At 39.4% G+C, this 18227-nt stretch overlaps 1 protein-coding gene across 10 annotated transcripts in view; it reads left to right on the top strand.

Annotated features, from left to right (window-relative positions):
• The window catches only part of nfixa (nuclear factor I/Xa), a 125988-nt gene that overhangs the window by 83773 nt on the left and 23988 nt on the right, over positions 1–18227 (top strand). For 6 of the 10 annotated variants that reach the window (XM_088005101.1, XM_014981919.2, XM_088005086.1 and 3 more), the window contains 6 exons: positions 14019–14081; positions 14307–14381; positions 14639–14762; positions 16056–16091; positions 16411–16538; positions 17343–17417. In XM_088005101.1, the coding sequence (XP_087861227.1) occupies positions 14019–14081; positions 14307–14381; positions 14639–14762; positions 16056–16091; positions 16411–16538; positions 17343–17417 (501 nt within the window). The remainder of the gene's footprint in view (positions 1–14018; positions 14082–14306; positions 14382–14638; positions 14763–16055; positions 16092–16410; positions 16539–17342; positions 17418–18227) is intronic. The other 4 variants (XM_014981954.2, XM_088005084.1, XM_088005091.1 and 1 more) reach the window with 3 other exon arrangements.

Consider the following 18227-nt stretch of genomic DNA (forward strand, 5'->3'; position numbering starts at 1 on the left):
CGGTTGCTGTGGTGGTTCTTTGTGGTGCTGTTAGATGCTCATAACACACACACATGGTTATACACAGCTAGATCAATCTATCTGGTCTCTTTTTAGCAATATTTGGTTGGGGTGGGGGGAGAACTGGCTGATGCTAGCAGACAAACTAGGACAGAGACCCACACATAAACAAATGTTATGTCAGTGTGCAGTGTTTTAGTGACTTGTGGGCTGTGGGCATACACACTCTTTGTCTGTGATCCAAACTCCGCTAAGAGTGGAGGCCTCTGTTGTCTGGCACATGCCTTGGAGTTGCCTGCTGTCCTCTGCCCAGACTGACTGCTCTTTTTCTGGCGGCAAAGACTGAAGATGGCAAAAGGTTATGGGGAGAAAACATGGGTGTATGGGCTTGGATACAATGCATTGGTCTTTGACTGTTTTTATCTTTCACTCAGTCACTCATGCCCAGTCCTTCATCCTCACAAACACGCATATAATTGACCCAATGTGCCAGTGATGCAGCTCCCCATTGGGTGTCTATACTGCCAAACAGATGGGGTTCTGCTTTATTGTGCATCTACAATCTGATTGGTTTATGTACTTGCCTGTGTCGGTACCCTCGCTTGTTTGTTCGGACTCCAAGCTGTTCGTAGCGGTGCTCGCTGCAAAGGTTTTAGCTATCACCATTTGTTAGGGCACGAGGTGTATAATGTTGTTTTTTTTTTTTCTATCTGCAAAACTCACAAGACTTAATAGTTTTCTGTGATGACTACATTTTAATTTAATCACAACCTTCTTCCACATTGTTTTTCATTTTAATGTTTCTGTGCATTTAGCATACACAGTTGCTTGCCTGAGTTATTATTTTTAGCCTTACTAGAGTTTGGTAGAAACAGTGCAAAGCAGTCTTCTTGGCTGGAGGTTTTGCATAGAATTTCTTAGCCAGCTGTTCATTCATGAGCATCATTGCCCTTCATTGATATTCTCTACATCCTTACACACCAATAATTTTTGCTGATTTATGTGTGCAGTTGTAGCTCTCAGCTGTATCACTGATTACATCCAAGGAATCACCCACACATACAAGCACATGTTCACAGGGTCACCCGTTGGTGATAGCAACTGGGCTGATTTCAGGCTGGCTCTTGCGCCTGGCTCCGGCTTCCTCACATGACCTCACCCTTTGGCCCTAAGCTCAACTTGCTGCTGGCATTAACCAGGCTACACACAATGGGGACAAGTGTATGCCTCTGTGTGTGCCTGCTTTTGTGAAACTGTGTGATCATTACTAAATGCTTTCATTTTGAGCATGGTGCTTTTGTGGGAGTACATGTGGCCCCTAATTGCTTCTTGCTTTTTAAAGCAACTACTATTTGTGAAAATATTAGATTTTTGTATTCAGACATCATTAGTCAATTCATTAAAATAAACATTTTCATGCAACTCTCCAAGAAAATATAAAGAACTAGTAGTAACTAGACAAATCATATTGATGGACACAATGATAATATTGGGAATGCACTAATCAGAAAATTGGAGAAGGTCCAAAGCAGGGAGTCTGCGTGTGCATTCCCCCTAGAATGTTGATTTTTACATTTACTCTATCATTCCCAACAACTTTGTAACAACTTCTGCTTTACTACAGTCTGGTAGCCTACAGTGTGGTGCGTTCATTGACTGAAAAAAGAAAAAAAAAACCTATGATTTCTGTGCTTCTTATCACCCGATAGAGACATGCAAGATGAAAGAAATACAGTGACTTTAGCTAACAGGAAGTAATTTTTTGCATTTCTAGATATCAAAGGGAGAAGTGGTCTTACATAGACATAGAGAACTTTTGTAGGTTCTTATCCAATTCTGCTAGCATCGGAAGGGATTCATAAAACATGCTTCAACTGTGTGGGACCATGAGCTGCAAGACTGAACAGTTCCAGACAATAGATAAAAACACAATATGAACTGCAATGTTGTACATGGAGTACCAACCTGAGAATCCAGTACACCAGTTTGAACTGTGACTTGCATTGTTTTCATCACTCTGTACTTTGCTAATAAAGTAAATAATGATTAATTACACTGATGAAAAGTATATAGCAGATATTAATTAGATCTCCCTGCTCATGTTGACATCCATTTATTTTTGTAGTGCACAGTCAGCTACTAATAACAGCATGACAGTAAGTTTAACTATAACTAGATGCAGCTGAATTTTTTTCCCCATCTGAATCACATTGACGTTACCACAAGTGTGGTTTGGAGCAGATCTGGAAACATTTGAAATGGTGGATTTATGCTGAGCTGACTTTCTAAACCTATACCAGATACAATCTGGATTTGCCAGAAAACAGATTTGGTTTAGCAGAACGAGCATAGTGCATGAGCGAGAATGGACAATATGGGAGTTCAGCTTGTGAGATGTGAATCATCAGGGCATAAGGTCACAGTCTGCAGCATCTACCATGCCATCTCCCATCCATCCTCCCACTGTTTCTTACATAGTCTCTAATCCTCAGTCTGCATAGCAACGCTTGAACACACTCAGGCACACGCATACACGCCAAGTAAACTCCATAATACCACCTTAGACAACTGCTGACATGAGACAAAATGATGGAACATCAAGTCTTGTCAAAGTTTGCTTTCATTTGTTCGTGTTTTCTGACATTACTGTGATTGGCTGGAGTGTGTCCACGCCCCAGTGTGCAGTACACACCAACACACAAACACAAGCACGTTCACACTGTTTGCTTTGCTTGCCCTGTGCTGAGCTGTCTGGCTGGCATCACCAATCAGCACAGAGCCAAAGAGTCAAAGGTGATAACCACTTGGCAGGACAGCTTTCATGTCAACCTCCTTTCCTCATGCCTATGTGTATCTGTGATGTGTATCTGTGTGTTGTCAGTGTTATAGTGTAAACACAAATTTGCTCCCATGGAGTTTTCCCTGTACATGCGGTATAGATTAGTATAGAGCATCTCGTTTTCCCTTGTTTTGCTAGCATTTCTTCTTATATTTAGAATTCCCTGCTCACACTGTTCTCTGAGTTCCTGCACGTCCCCCTCCTCCTGTCCTCTTGGCACACACTGACGGGACTGACTCTTGTATTGTTTATACTTCCCAGGGAGATGCATACTGTGTCAGAGTCCAGCCCACTGAGATGTGCACTGTATGTGTTCAGCCAAGCAGGGGAAACTGTCCAACACCTTCTGTATGATGCAGACTGTTATTGTGCAACTCAATAAACTCAAAAGGCAAAGCCAAATTACTTCAGTTGCAACAGTACAGTTGACTTAAGACGTAGATAAAAAAAAAAAAAAAAAAGTTTTTTCTCAGAAAATTACTTTGACTTTTGTGCATTCCCCAAAGATCCTTTTTTAATATTCAAATATATTGGATGGATCGATTTTCTGTTTATTTTCATAATTCTGTTTTCTCACAGGGGTAGAACTTAAGTGTTCCTCTGTAATTGGGTCTTTTGCTTTCCAGCACATCGCATCCACCAGCTGACGTATTGTTATGTTCATAAAGTGGCACATTTGCTGTGAATTTTCATTGAAGTGTTCCTCAGGAGAAAAAAAAATTACTTGGCTGCTGGAAGAATGTTTGTTATCACTGTTATCTCAGTGGTGCTTTTTGGAGGAGTTGCCAACCTTGCTTAGTATCACTTTGAGGCTGTATATATGAGTGTGTGCTTGCGTGTGTGTGCGTGTATGCGTGTGTATGTGCACTGAGGATGTTTTTATACTCTTATCGACGTGTCCTTGGCTGTGCTAGTGCACCAGCCTTCTATCAGTGTAATTTGCTTTCTTCTATGATTCTTGAAAGAAATGCAAAGACTTGGAGAGATAAAACCGAGGAAAAGTGTAACAGCGTTAAGAGAGCCTAGAGAAATAACAATAAACAAATACGAGTGGTGAATACCAGTCCAGTGGTCAAAGCTGTTTGAGCAGTGATTCAACTAGGTGGAAGAATATGGATGAAAATAAAATCTGAAGTGACAGTTTCATCAAAGTAACACGTTTGAGGTTTACCTTAAGGCACCCCATTTGCTAGCCAGACAGGCAGTGTGTGTAACAGCCCCAGCACAAAGACCTACAGTGTGTATATGTAGGGCAGCAGGAAAAGAGACCGGGGGAGGAGAAATCCAAGTCTCAGCATAGGCCCTTCCCTCACTCTGGAGCTCTGCTCTCAGTTTGGTTCTGTACTCTTTCTGTCATATTAAACAGTTCTCAAAAGGTCTGCACTGGCCTCTCTAAAATGTTTTTTTGTATTTTCTTTCAGGCTTGCGCTGTTTTCAAAAAATGATTCTTTCATTCTGCTGTGGATTCCTCCCATTACAGTGCATGCTTGCACTTTCCCCACCTCAAACCGCTTTCATGTGCTTATGCTAAAGAGTGTGCAGCATTTTGATTCGAAACACTTCCTTTAAACAGAACAGCATGAGTGCTGCGCGAGGGTCTCCCTATCTCAGGGCAGAATGCAGGGATGATAAGCTCCTACACACATTTCAGTATTTACAGCTCCATATTTCACTTTGGATTTATTCACATCACATCTCTCTCTCTTTTCATGTCTTTGTCTCCATTTCTGGCCTGCTTCTCTCCACAGTCTAGAGAGTGAAGTCTGAGCTAGCTGAGACGCCTGGCCCAAGGCCTTGTTGCTTTATTTGCATTTCACCATGGTGTACATGTGCCAGGAAAATGCCACCTGGTGGTGATAACCCCCTACTGCAGAAATAGCTTCTGAACGTATGTGTGTGTATCACTGATGTTTGTATTAAGTCAAAGCTGTGCGCCAGTAGCAGTGAGAGAAAGTGCACCGCCTTCTTCCTTCTCCCACCCTGTGCTCCCCTTCTCTTTCCCTTTCCGGCCTTTGTGCAGCTGTATTTATTTGGGCTGGATAAGGGCTTTGCAGAGACACTGGCCCCTGATACGCTCGGGGCCCCCGCCCCAGTTGACTCCTTTAAACTGAGTAGAGATGGAGGGTGACAGGATAATAATGCTGGTGTCAACACCACTTACAGGACAGTTATATCAGTATCAGCTCGGCAGGAGGACGTTCACACTCTGTTAGGCTGGGTCATGAACCGTGCTGGGGGCCCCCAACCACAGCCACACACACACACACACCAAATACTCTTCAACCACTGTTAATGAAACAGATCAGCTGTAGGTTTTCCCTCTAAATGATGTAAAGTAACAAAAAATAAATGTATCTACAACCTTCTCAATGTTGACATTGACATGATCACAAGTGTGAATTTTATAAATTCAATTATATTGCATACAAGAGCCTTATGGAAGAAACATGGGTACATATATAAATAAAAATATAAATATATATTATTTTGAAAACTCCAGAGCATTACGTCTTATTGATATTGATTGTACATATTAGTAATCATGAATTTGTTTCAATGTCTGATAGTATAGCACAGAGCAGTGTGCTATACAAACTCTTTAGTTTCTACATGTTTCAAGAGTAATCATACATTTTAATTGGCTACTTTTTCCTATTCCTAATATTTTGTGCAATAACGTTGATAGAATTTGTTGCAGTTCCACAGAGAGATACAGTATTTATCCACTTTATGTTTTTTTTTTTAAATTCCTTCAATATTTATTATTTTATTTTAGTGAAAGGATGTGGTGACCAAAAATGAGAAAACAGGCTTCAAGTGGGATGTTTTGCCATAGCTTTGTTTCTAGTAGGATATGAATGTGATCATTGAAATCAAACGTGGAAGTCAAAGCATTTAGACCATTGTAGACTGTTTTAATTTTCATTCAACTAAAGAAATGTTAACATCCACTAAAAGTCATATTACATTTCTTTTATTTTTTTGGTACATCTTCCTACTGGTCTTTTATGCTATTTTTCAGAAGTTATGATAATTGACTCAAATATATTTAGACTCTTTGAGTTTTAAGGATTCTTGTTTCCCCAGTGATTCCTTACATAAATTTACAGAACTGAAGTCTTATTTTGAAGATGGTGTCACTGACTTTACGGCTTTATTTTTCAGTTAGACACATTTTTGGTGGCCTGTGCAGCCAGTCCCAAATCTGTAATAGTTAGACATTACAGAATACCTTGTGGTGCACTCATAGTTGAGTAGTTGAGGTAAAGAGGGTAATGGAGGGAGGCAAGGGGGTGGTACTTAAAAACAGGGACAAGCATGGGCATCTAGCCAGCCAAATTGTACCCCTAAATCTCTAATACATCATAAACTCCACCCATTCCCTGCAAGTTTAGTTGCACTCTCCAAATCCACCTTTTTCACCTCTTTTACAAACCTACAAAAAAAAATGTCCTGCCATGTAATACCCCAGCCTCAAACCCCTCCTCCCACTGGGTGCATTTCTCCTCCCTTCATTCTTCCCCATCCCTCCATCTTTCTTTCTATCCCTCCCCTCGTCACTCAGTATCCCTCTCTCCTGGGCCTTCTTGCCGTAGTGCCGTGCTGTTGGCAGCGCGTGGGCGCAGGCGGCACACAGACGGGAGCACAGATGGGCAGCAAGCTGTGCAGGGCGGCCAGGCACACCTGCTCCACACACACGAGCAGGCAGACACACAGGCTCACAGAAAAATATACATACGCACACATACAGAGCCCTACTCTGCCACCACACAGCCTGCCTGCCTGGCACGGTGGCAATGTTGCAGGGACACACACACAGAGCTACACACTCTATACATGCATATATATATATATATAATATATATATATATGTGTGTGTGTGTGTGTGTGCTTGCTTTTTGTGAAATGAGGGAGCACTACATCTTCCTGGTAAAACCCAAAACAAAAAGCCATTCAAGAAAAGCTCATGAAACAACATCACTAGGACTATTCCCAATACACAAAAAGCATTAGCATAGCATTTTTGTCATTTTTGTGGCTTTAGGGTCTACAGCACTCTGCCCTTTTGCTGGAGATCACAGTTTTATCCAGGGTAAAAATCTTTTTTTTTCTTTTTTTTTTTGCTGTTTTCATTTTAAGATCTCATAGCAAAACTCAGTTTGAAAAAAATCCATATTTGTAGAACTATGCCTGTCGCTGCTCTTATCTACCTGGAATGCTGTGAAAAATCTTTCTACTGAAATTTGCCTTAGCTGGCCAGACTAAGACTAAAAGTCGGTAACATACTGTTCATCCTTTGTAAATTGTGCAATTATTAGATTTCTTGTTCTCCACTTTTGGCTTTTCCCCATTGGGATCGACACAACAAATCATTTGTTTCCATTTAGTCCTTTCCTCTGCATCCTCTTTCCTGACAACAACTAACTTCATGTTCTCTTTCACCACATCCTTTTCATCTTCCTCTTGGCCTTCTGCCATGTAGTTCCAACTTCAGCATCCTTATACCAATATGATCATTGTCTCTCCTCTGAACTTGACCAAACTAGCTAGGACTGGCCTCTGACTTTGTTTCCGAAATATCTAAGTTTCCCACTGATGCTTTCATTTCTTATCCTATGCCAAGAAGAACCTCAACATCTTGAGGTTCTTTTTCACACTTTTCGTTGTGTGTGTGTGTGTGTGTGTGTGTGTGTGCGTGCGTGTGTGCGTGTCTGTGTGTGCGTGTGTGTGTAGTACATATGCTAATGAACTCCAAATGCAGAAATGCAGAGAGGTCAAAATCACACATCTGGATCATCACATGGGGATTTAGGATGAAAGCATTGCAGCACATGTGTGTTTAACCAAAGTGGTGCTAAAGACTTCTTCATACTGAAGTAGAAGTATACCCTGATATCATACACAGACATAAATGATTGAAAAAAAAAATAGAACAGGAATATAGAGCTATTTCTAAATATATAAATAAAAGAGGAAAATAAAATAACGTCCAATAAAAGAGCTGAGTGAACATCTGTGTGGGATAGCCAGGGGGATTAGGAGGGTTTGGAACATTTTAAGCGCATTAAGGATTAAAAAAAGGTCAGAATGTTTAGCAACATACCGATAAACCTCTTAAGCGAAACCCAATTGGGAGGCTGTACTGTGTTATCCTGTGTTTTGGGGAGGAGAGCAGAGAAGAGGGGGAGGAGAGGAGGAGGGGGTGTTGCAGAGTTGACATTTGTTCCAACAAGGAGGGGAATCACATTGTGGTATTACATGCTAGCTGGCGAACACATATGGATGCAAGCTGCTCTGATTTGACTGCAGATCCTAAATAATGGACTTGATGGTTTATATGATTATGTTGCTCATGGTCATTGCTGCATAGACTTGCAATAAGCAGCATTGTTTATAAATGTGTGTGACAGAGTTGACATATTTTTTTATTCATGATTAGTTAGCATTCTTCTTCTTGAGTTGTTTCAATTTTTCTGTTGTTTTTTTTTGTAGCAATGGACGTTTTTTGTGATGGTAAAATTTGTTTTATCCCGTCCTTTTTTTTGGTGACCTCCTGTTCATTTGGTCTGCTGATCATGCAGCATGACTAGCAGGCGGCTTAGTTACCCCCACCTGTTGGTCAACAGCAGAATCCAACAAGTGAACAAGCAAATTCCTCATCTAAAACTCACAGATACACAATGGGTTGTTGGGGTAGTTGAACTGTGGGTGTAACAGAGTCAGTAACAAATGGAAGAGAAAGTTTTGTTAATAGAAGTTGTATTGAGACTTGAAAATTACTGTCTGCACTGTTGTGTTTTTGAAGGACATACATGTAAGGCAAAAACAGTAACTTGACGAACGTAGGACACATGAAATGCCAGGAAAGCCTCAGAAATATGTCCTGAATGCCAGATAAATCATGAACTTTAAGCTGCACTGATGGATGGAAGGAAGAGAACAGTGAGAGGCCCAGCAATGTATGTCAGGGCCATGATGAGTGGGGTTATGTTGATGGCGGTGGGGTCGTGGGACTTGCCCCTGAGCCTGTAGAGAAATACTGTAATCACCAACCCCTGACAGCAGTCATCGCTTAGCTGCTGCCATGAAGAGTTATTGCAGTTGAATTGTAGGCAAATAGCGTAAGCTCTTCAAAAAGCTTTTGCTTTGTCTGTTTTAACATTTCTGGAGCCAGTGTTGGGATATGTTATAGTTTTTTGTCAGCCAATACTTGTACATTTTTTCCTAGTTCTGGAAATGTGAGTAATGTGGAAATGTGTCAATGAATGACTCCACCTTATCACAAAACAAATTTAAAGGCTTTCACAGATTCTAGTTCAAATAAACTTTTACCTCTCCTATTTTACTTTTTACACAGCTTTACTTTTCATTTGCTAGTTTATCTCTCTGACAATGTTTTCTGTATTTCAATTGCAATAAATAAAATGTATATTCAACCATATATCACTTGCTTTACATAGAGTGGCTATTTACATAGAAAAAAAATCTAATTGTTCCTTCAAATTTAACGTCATAATTAAACTGGAATTAACATAATATTGTCTCAAAAAGAACATTCTGAGAGCAAAATGGTTCAGAAACACACTTGTTTGGCTTTGGTACGCTATTTGGTCGTAGTTGTTGTAACTATTTGTGGCAGAATGGGAAAGTCCAGTTTCTGTGCCGAACTGCCTCTTAATACTAGTAAAGTGTCTTGATTTGGCATTTGCTGTACATTTTCACTCTAAAAATAAACTCAACTCAATTTAGAGTGAATTGGAGCAGTGTGTTATCTTTCGAATAAGTTGTTCTTTAATCCTTTACTGGGTGTTTGGAAAGCGTAGTGCAGGACACACACATTAGAATAAACTCCTGTAAGAACAGGGAAAAGAGCAAAAAACGTGAAATCTCTTGACACATAGTGCATTGATTTTAACAAAAGAAGAAGCTTGTTTTTAAATTCAGCCTGGCATTTATTCGTTGTTAACCAGTACACAATTTTACTTGACAGATTAACTGTTCACCTTAACAATGTTTTTACAATGTACTGAAAAAGAAAGTGCACTATAATTTGCCAACTTGTATATTTCACATGCAGGTTACTCACTAAACATTACAAATTGCAATCTGTCCACAGACTGGCAATAGATACCTAACTTTTTGCTACAGTAGATGAGTATCTTTTTATTTTATGATGGCAAAACATCATCACAGTAGGAATACTGAAAAGTATCTGAACACTTACAACACATCTTTTCTCTTGTGGAGAATACCGCCAAAGTCCTTGTTGCTGCTTGCATTTTCCATTTGTTTTCTGGTAGAAAATCTGGGAATGCAAGTCAAATATTTCTTGTTACAATGTCCAATAAACAAAACATTGACTGTGTTTCGGCGACCACTCATAGAAGGTCTTTTGGTAAAACTAGATATTCATTAACCCACCATAATAGTTTTTTAAGGATCATAATAAAGCTGTGTTAGATATCACAAAATAAGCACAGTTTGTCTCTAATGTACATGTCTAGGTCATGCTTTGGTTTTATCTGTGTGCATTGTTTTTAATTCACTGATTTGAAGGGCCTGCACAGTTGGCTGAAAGATTTGAGGTTAAAAATGCGTTTGTTGGCGGCAAACGCAGTGGGGCAACTAAGGAAAAGGGGCTGCAGGACTCTGATTGGGGTCGCTGAAGGGAGGGCTTTAGGGGGCTGCGGTGAGAAGATAAGGGGCTGGATGTGCGCTTCAGAGGCTGGGCGGGGGTAAAGATGGGGGGGTTGTGACTGCTTTGGTAGCCTGCAGCTTGCAGAACAGTGATAACCAGTAACCAAACCTCTTTTACCTCCTCCTTCACCATGTCCTCCTCACTTCAGTATGCAGCTATATGATGCACTGCCACACTCAACAGTGGGACTTGTTTCCAGTGAGTGATGTAGTGATGTGGTGTAAGCACTGTGTGTGTTGGCTGACATGTCGTTGAACTTCACAATTGTTGAAAGCTCCATTGTCCAGCGAAGGTTTGCACTCCTCAAATTAGCTAAACTTTGCTAAAGAAATGAAACTGCTGAAATGTTTTGCTTTGGAAATAAAAGAAAAAACACAGGACATGTTACACTGTCTCTATCTGTTGTGTACTGCGAGAAAACATGGTGTGACCTGTGAAGACCGCATGTTGATTATGAAGATAGGTATCGCTTTTCCTCTACTACTGACATCCTCTTATCTAACTTGAGTTTCAGCTTTCACACGTTTGGATCAGTTGAGCATAGTGGTGTTCATTGCAAGTAGCCTGAAGTAAATGGCTAAGTTTAATTTGGCTTACCAATAATGTGAGTTTATGAAAAACTGACTTGTTTTCAGGAAACAATATGATGACTGAATTTGTGTTTTGAAAATAGAATTAACTCTTCATCGGTCTCAAATCGTATTTTATAAAATTTCAGTTCAATGTAGAATAATCTTTTTTAGGTACTTTAACCTGTCAATTTTTTTTTTACATTTCAGATTTGATGGGATCAAATTTAGCCCAGAATATTTAAAAAGAAAAATAGCCCTTCAGTTGAGTGATAATACGAAAATGTCCAATCAGAAACTAAATCTAGCACTGTGGTGGGGATGTTTAGAAAAGTATCGCAGATTTATTTTATTTTTTTTTACAATGCTAACACAGCAACATTAATATTCCTAGTAACACATCAGTTTGTTTATTTACAAGTTTACATTAAAAAGAGTTTATCATTATCATGATGACACATGACCATTTTTATCTCAATCTTAAATGATAAAAGATCATTCAAGATTAAAGATCCAGTTGGTGATTTTTTTTTTTTTTTTAACCACATACCTGAAATGCTGCCACACAGAAAATTTAAAGGTTATGGAGATTTCTTCAATGCTTGCAATCAATGTCGGCAGCTAACTTTTTTTTTTTTTTCATTAAAATAAAAGTCTCAAACATAGATAAAGGGTTGTAAGCACGCAGCACAGATCTTCATATCTGGGTTTCATTTCAATAGCTTAAGGCTAACTGGCATCAGGAGTGCTGTGGAGTGTCTCATCAATTTCAGTGTGCTAGTGGTACCTTTGTCCCACATTGGACGCATGGCGCTAAATTGCACTGAGACAAAAGAAATTACTGGACTTGAACTCTGTTTTATCAACACTTCTCAGTGAAGAAAGGATAGTTGGGCATTGTGCCTTGAAGCATTGCCAGACAACCAGATGCCGTTGATGGATTTAATAGAAATTGCTGATTGTGAGCATACATAGTCATTTGAGTATTGAGATCAGCTGTCGACCTGTCCACAGGTGAGAGAGTTTGTAGGATCTCGCCTGCTGGCATCTAGGAAAGCTTCATTCACCTTCAACCCTGGACAAGGCAGAACGAGGATAGATAGATTTTACATCTGATATTTTATTTGTTTACACAGAATGTTGCCTGATTTAAGAACAATAATAACACAGAGCAGGGACTCAGAGTATATTGTAGCCTATCTAAAATGCACCATAGTAAACAACAATGTAATTTTTCTACAGTCATAATTGAGAAAACCTCTTCAAAATGTTTAACAATAATGTAGGAATTTCATAAAATCTCATCGTGTCTGAAAAAAATGTTAACACAATTCCTTACTAACAAAATTGTTTTCAGAGCATTAGCTCAGCCATGTTGTGAAAACTGTATGCCAGCATGTTTGCTACTAACACTGCACACACTGTATGGAAAGCTGGATATTACTGATGCATTTGTGGTGTGAGACAGAGAGTTTATAGTATTATAGAGTCCTTGTGTGAAATACTACATGACGGTAAAAAGTCCACTGAAGTCAGGTTGTTTTCTCAACAGCTTTCATTGGCCATGGTATATGTTTACTCTAAGAGCCTACCTCGGTGTTTGTCCACGTATGCGTGTGTGTTTAAATGTGTCTGGGTGCGTGCGCGGCGGGGGCACAGCCACGTATGTTTGGAGCGAGTGCTGTCAGTTAGCTGGAATGCTGCACTGCCGCCAATACTAAGATGGCTGCCAAGCTCTAAGATGGCTGCCAGGATTACACCCAGCCTGTGAGAGACACACAGAGGAGCGAGAGTTTCAGCAAGAGAAGCTCTCTTTCATTTGCTCTTTCTTTCCTTCATTCTTCCTCTTGTCTGTCTCAGTCTAGCCCTCTTTTTCTCCCTCTTTTTCTCTCTCTGAGGATAAGCAGTGTGTCGTAGGCAGCGAGACAGGTCTGTTATTGTTTCTGCTCAGTAATCTGTGGCTTAGTGTGGCTGCAAGGCAAGTGCTGCTGGCAGGAATCTCTGTGCTCTGTTATCACCTACAGCCTGCAGATAAACACCTCCTTTAGCTTGCTTGCTAGCAGGAGCCTAGCAAGGCCTGAATGGACAGCCATTACCTTTACCAATACCTCACTAGCCCAGGACATGGAGATCAGTCTTATTGACTTAATATTCTCTATAGGAACATATGTGCAACACTACAGTTTGTGTTTTATGTCTACAAATATTGGCATAGAGGCCTATTTTTTGCAATACTTTTTGTGATACTTTCTTCGATGTCCTTTTTCAACATGTCACTCCTCATATCATAAGTCTAGACTTATTGTTTAATATTATTAACATGTGTTCCCATGGTGGTCTTACATTGTACAGCCTTTCCCTGTAGCTATCTCAGTGTGTAAGCATGTGTATGTGCGATCATACAAGGATTACAACATGTATTAAAGTATGAAGCAGAAACTAAAGGAGAAACAGATTGAGAGAGAGAGAGGCCAGGCGTTTGTGTGCACATGTTCACATATGTGTGTGTAAGGTGCTCTGCTTATGTAGACCAAATCCCTACAAGCAAGAAGGTATTAAATAGGATTAGGGTGAGTGATACGATTACGTGGTTAGATACTAAATGCCGTGGCAGCACACTGTAAATCATTGCACCTTGATTGTGCACAGACAGGACCAGCAGGAGAGAACATTCTTAGACACAAGAAAATCACACACACACTCACACGCACGCAAGAAGGATGTGTGAATTCACAGATATAAATTTACAAGATGTATAACATACTCTAGCACATGCTGCAGGTTTTTCATATTTTCTCTCACACCTCAAATCTCAAAATGCTGGAATTAGTAAAGCACTGAATGTTTCTTAAGTATGTAAACCCCATGATGAACCTTTGTCTTTTCTCTTTCTGTGCTTGTTGCCATGTAGAATCTGGACAATCAGACAGCTCCAGCCAACAGGGAGACACAGACATCAAACCACCACCCAATGGTAGGTACCCGTCTGTGCATTTCCATATCTAAACACTCCTAAATTGGCATAATACAATTGGTTTTATCATGCCTGTTTGCTTCAGTGTTGTCCAGCTGTGGATTCTGGTAACAGACAAGCCTTCATAGATGTTGATCAACTGGGATTTTGCAATAGTAGCCTCCTCAAAGAAAATTACTTCAAGACCACAAATTTGCATATTGCTTTCATGTCCTTTCTGTACAGGACACCTGAGTTTCCAGGACTGCTTCGTCACCTCAGGAGTGTGGAATGTGGCAGAGCTAGTCAGAGTGTCACAGAGTGAGTTATTTATGTCTTAAAGGCAACAAAGAAGAATTATGTTCCCTCTAGTATGTTTTGTAGTTTCCAGGAACTGTACCAGGATAAAGTTTTGCTATGGAAAAAAATGAGTATAATCAATAATGTTCTCTTTGATGCTCTTTTCTTATTTCCTAGATTAACATCTTGAAAAACAAATTACCTTAATTCATATTTTGCATATTCCTATTTTCTTCCCATTTCTGTTCTCTTCTTCCTTCTCTTTTGCTCCTCCTCAGCTCCTGTAGCCACGGCGTCAGGGCCCAACTTCTCACTGGCTGAGCTGGACAGCAGCCCCAGCTACTACAACATTAACCAGGTGGCTCTGGGTCGGCGCTCACTCACCTCCCCTCCTTCCACCAGGTAAACACACATCACTTTACTCACACACAAACACATACACACACACGCACACACACACACACACACACACACACACACACACACACACAATGGCAGTACTGGGTGTTAAGTGATGTATGTTGCTCAGTCCAGAGTAAACATGGGCCAGTTACCCATATTAAGTTGTGTTAAAGTTTAAAAGAATTGGAATTTCAAAATTATATTCCCCATCATAACATTCCTACATTTTAAGTCATTTTAATAAGATGCCAGAGAATAAGTTTTCTCTCTGACTGTGTGCAGTGCAGCTCCTCCTGTGCCTATTGTTCCACACTGCACCACACTTACATTAAATTCATGACATATATATTCTGTTTTAAAATACGTATGAATACAAATAAATACATTTTATAAATAACAGCTGTAGCAAACAAGCCTTTATGTTTTAGCATCAATAGGTTTAAATATACATTTAGATTTAAAACAGAAATAGTTTGATAAGGTTATACATTTTAAAATCTTATACTGTGAAAAACTGCAATTGTGGTATTTTTTTTCTCAGGGTTATCATACAGTGAAAATCTCATGCTGCTGCTGAGCAGTTAAAGCATGTCACTGTAGACGATAAAAGCTTTGGAGGAATGCTTATTTGATAAAAGAACCATACTAGTTGCCTACAGACTTGCTTCTGATCATTAAAAATATTTACCAAAAGATTCCCTCTGGCAAATGATTAATAATCAGTATAATCACCATACTCTGATAACATCTTTTTCTGACATTTCAAATAAACAATTAAATCACAGTGTCTCTGTTTTCAATTGTACCGCCTCCACACAGCAGTTATCACAGTCAAAATTTAATATATGGGTTTTTGGTTTTTTTTGTTCGTTTGTCTTTTATTTATTTTGGCAGAAAATAATGGTAGAATCTGTACGAATTGTTTTTGGTAAAACAATCACATCATTTTTTAACTACTCCATAAATGTTCCTCTTTCAAAAGAAAACTAATTCAAATGTGTTTTGAAACACTGCCAGCTATACAAATTCATCTGAGTTTATGCCTTTCAGGCAGTAACTTTTTACTGTGAAGATTTTCTAATGCTAAAGACAGATATTTGCTGTCAATAAAGAGTTGTTTTGGTAGCTCAGCTTGTAATGAATCCAAAGCTCCTCTAAATTTCTATATATGTTTGTGTGTGTTTGTCTGTTATCGACTTTCCTCTTTATGAATGTGATTGCTCTTCTGCTTTATTCTTCTTTTGTTTCTTTCTCTTTCTGTCTCCTTACTTCTGTCGTCTGCTGTCACTTTAGGTCTGAGGTGGAGTTGTACGCAAATCTTCCACGGAGGTAGTTATAAAAACCTAAAAGATCAAAAATTTTGAGACATAAAAAGGCACTCTCCTCTTTTTTTCTACCCTTTTTCCTACACATTTACTGCTGTGTTTCTTTTCTGTTTTGTCTGATCTGCTTTAAAAATATTGGCTCCTCAAATGAACTGAAATTGAAATTTGTCTATGTGACCGCTTCATAACTCATAAAGTTGCTAAGTATTATATTTATGTTTAGACCTGTATGATAGCTTCAGAGAAAAAAAAACACTTTTTCTCTTCTTTTTTTGTTTTTCCATCTTTCTTTCTCCCTGAAAATGTCTTCCCATTTTCTTCAGCTCCACCAAGAGGAAGTCCTTAGATGACAGTGAGTTGGAGAGCCCAACGGATGATGTTTTTTATCCTGGACGTTCACCTGCTGCCAGCTCTTCCCAGTCCAGTGCGTGGCCTAATGACATGGATGCAGGTATCCACTCCATCCCACCCTGCTCCTGTCACCCACTACCTGAGCATGAAGAAACTTTTGCACTCTCTTGTCTGACCGCCACCAAACCACAAAAGCCCAAGAATGATAATCCACGCGTCCTAAATCAATCGGCCTGCTTCACGCTGGTGATTCACGTAGTTCTCCTGAGCACCCTCGAAAACCTCCCAGTCACTCACCCAAATAATCATTTAATTCATAGAAAAAGAAACACTCCTATGTAATTAGTCAACAATTTGTCATAATTGGTGGTATTGATCTAGAACCAAGATAGGGCTGCGGTACTATGCTAGCTAATTCTAGATTCTGACTGGGTAATGTTAAGCTCCAACATTATGTAGTACCCTACATCATACTGTAACAGAAATATTTTTAAATAGAAATCCTTTGAAATAGGAAGTTTGATTTGTAGATTAGACAGCGGCTCTGGTCTAATGGAATAGGCTGCTATTTTGATCTGCAATGATTTTGAAAATCGGCACACCTATAAGCTGTAGACCCACTACCCTGTTCCCACCCCTCTCCCATTCTACAGGCAATAACTCTAACAACCTACGACTCCACGTCTAGTTCTCTTCCTGGAGAATGCACATTTCTTCACCTCAAAGCCATAATCATGCATAAAGTTGACCTTAATGTTGTGCATATGATCAATCATTCACTACCATGATCATACTCAAATTCTCTCTCTCCCCTGCCCTCCTTTCTTCTCTCTCTTTCTCTTGTCTTCTGTCTCTCTCACTCTTCTCCTATCTCATTGTTAACAATACCCTTCTTCACTTTCAGTGCAGCACCATTTGGCGAGTGTGCAGGAGAGGAAGATAAAACATGAAAACGATGGCGTGCAGTTTCCTTACCATGGTTAGAACAACATTGATTACACTCATATCTATTTACTATCTATCAGACTTTATGAAGCACAGTCATTCCTTTGTAAATGTGTATGTGTGTACGTGTTTCTATATATTTACAATACATACAGTAGGCAATATTTGTATTTCAGGTAAACATATTGTATGTCTGTTTGTGTTTGCTTAAATACATTAAGGACAGTGATAGCAAGCCAAATAGACATGCAATACAATGTTTTCATTTCTGATTATTTCTTGCTGAATTAATTTACCTCAAACATTTTAATTATTTTTCACATTACCAGCATCTTCATTGTTTTGTATTTTGATGTCATGCGAGCAGAAACAGGATACATAATTTCAAAATCAAGGCAAGGACAGCGCCATTGTTGAAATATTGCTTGAAGAGGTCTTGCTCGCAGTTTGCCACGTGTGGACACACCAATCAAGTGGAACATTCTGCTCTGGTCAGACAAGAGCACAGCTGGAGTTTTTGGCCTACATGCAAAACAATATTTGTGAGAGAATTAACACTGCACATTACCGTGAGCATGGTGGCAATAATGCCTTTCTTCAGCATCACAACAAGCTTAAATACATAGCTACAACAACAATTGAATGATTTTAGACTAAACCACAGCTATGAGTTACAATGGACCAGTCAAAGTCCAGTGAAAAATCAAAAATCAAAGACACATTTTTCATATTTTTTAATTTTGAACATCATTCATAGTTTTTCTTCCACCTTCCGATTATACACTCCTTTGTGTTGGGCTAACGCATACAATCCCAATAAGGTATATTGAAGTTTGTGTGCATA

Source organism: Poecilia mexicana, unplaced genomic scaffold (genome assembly GCF_051168715.1).
Source record: "Poecilia mexicana isolate PSO_F unplaced genomic scaffold, ASM5116871v1 scaffold_1, whole genome shotgun sequence".
NCBI lineage: Eukaryota > Metazoa > Chordata > Actinopteri > Cyprinodontiformes > Poeciliidae > Poecilia > Poecilia mexicana.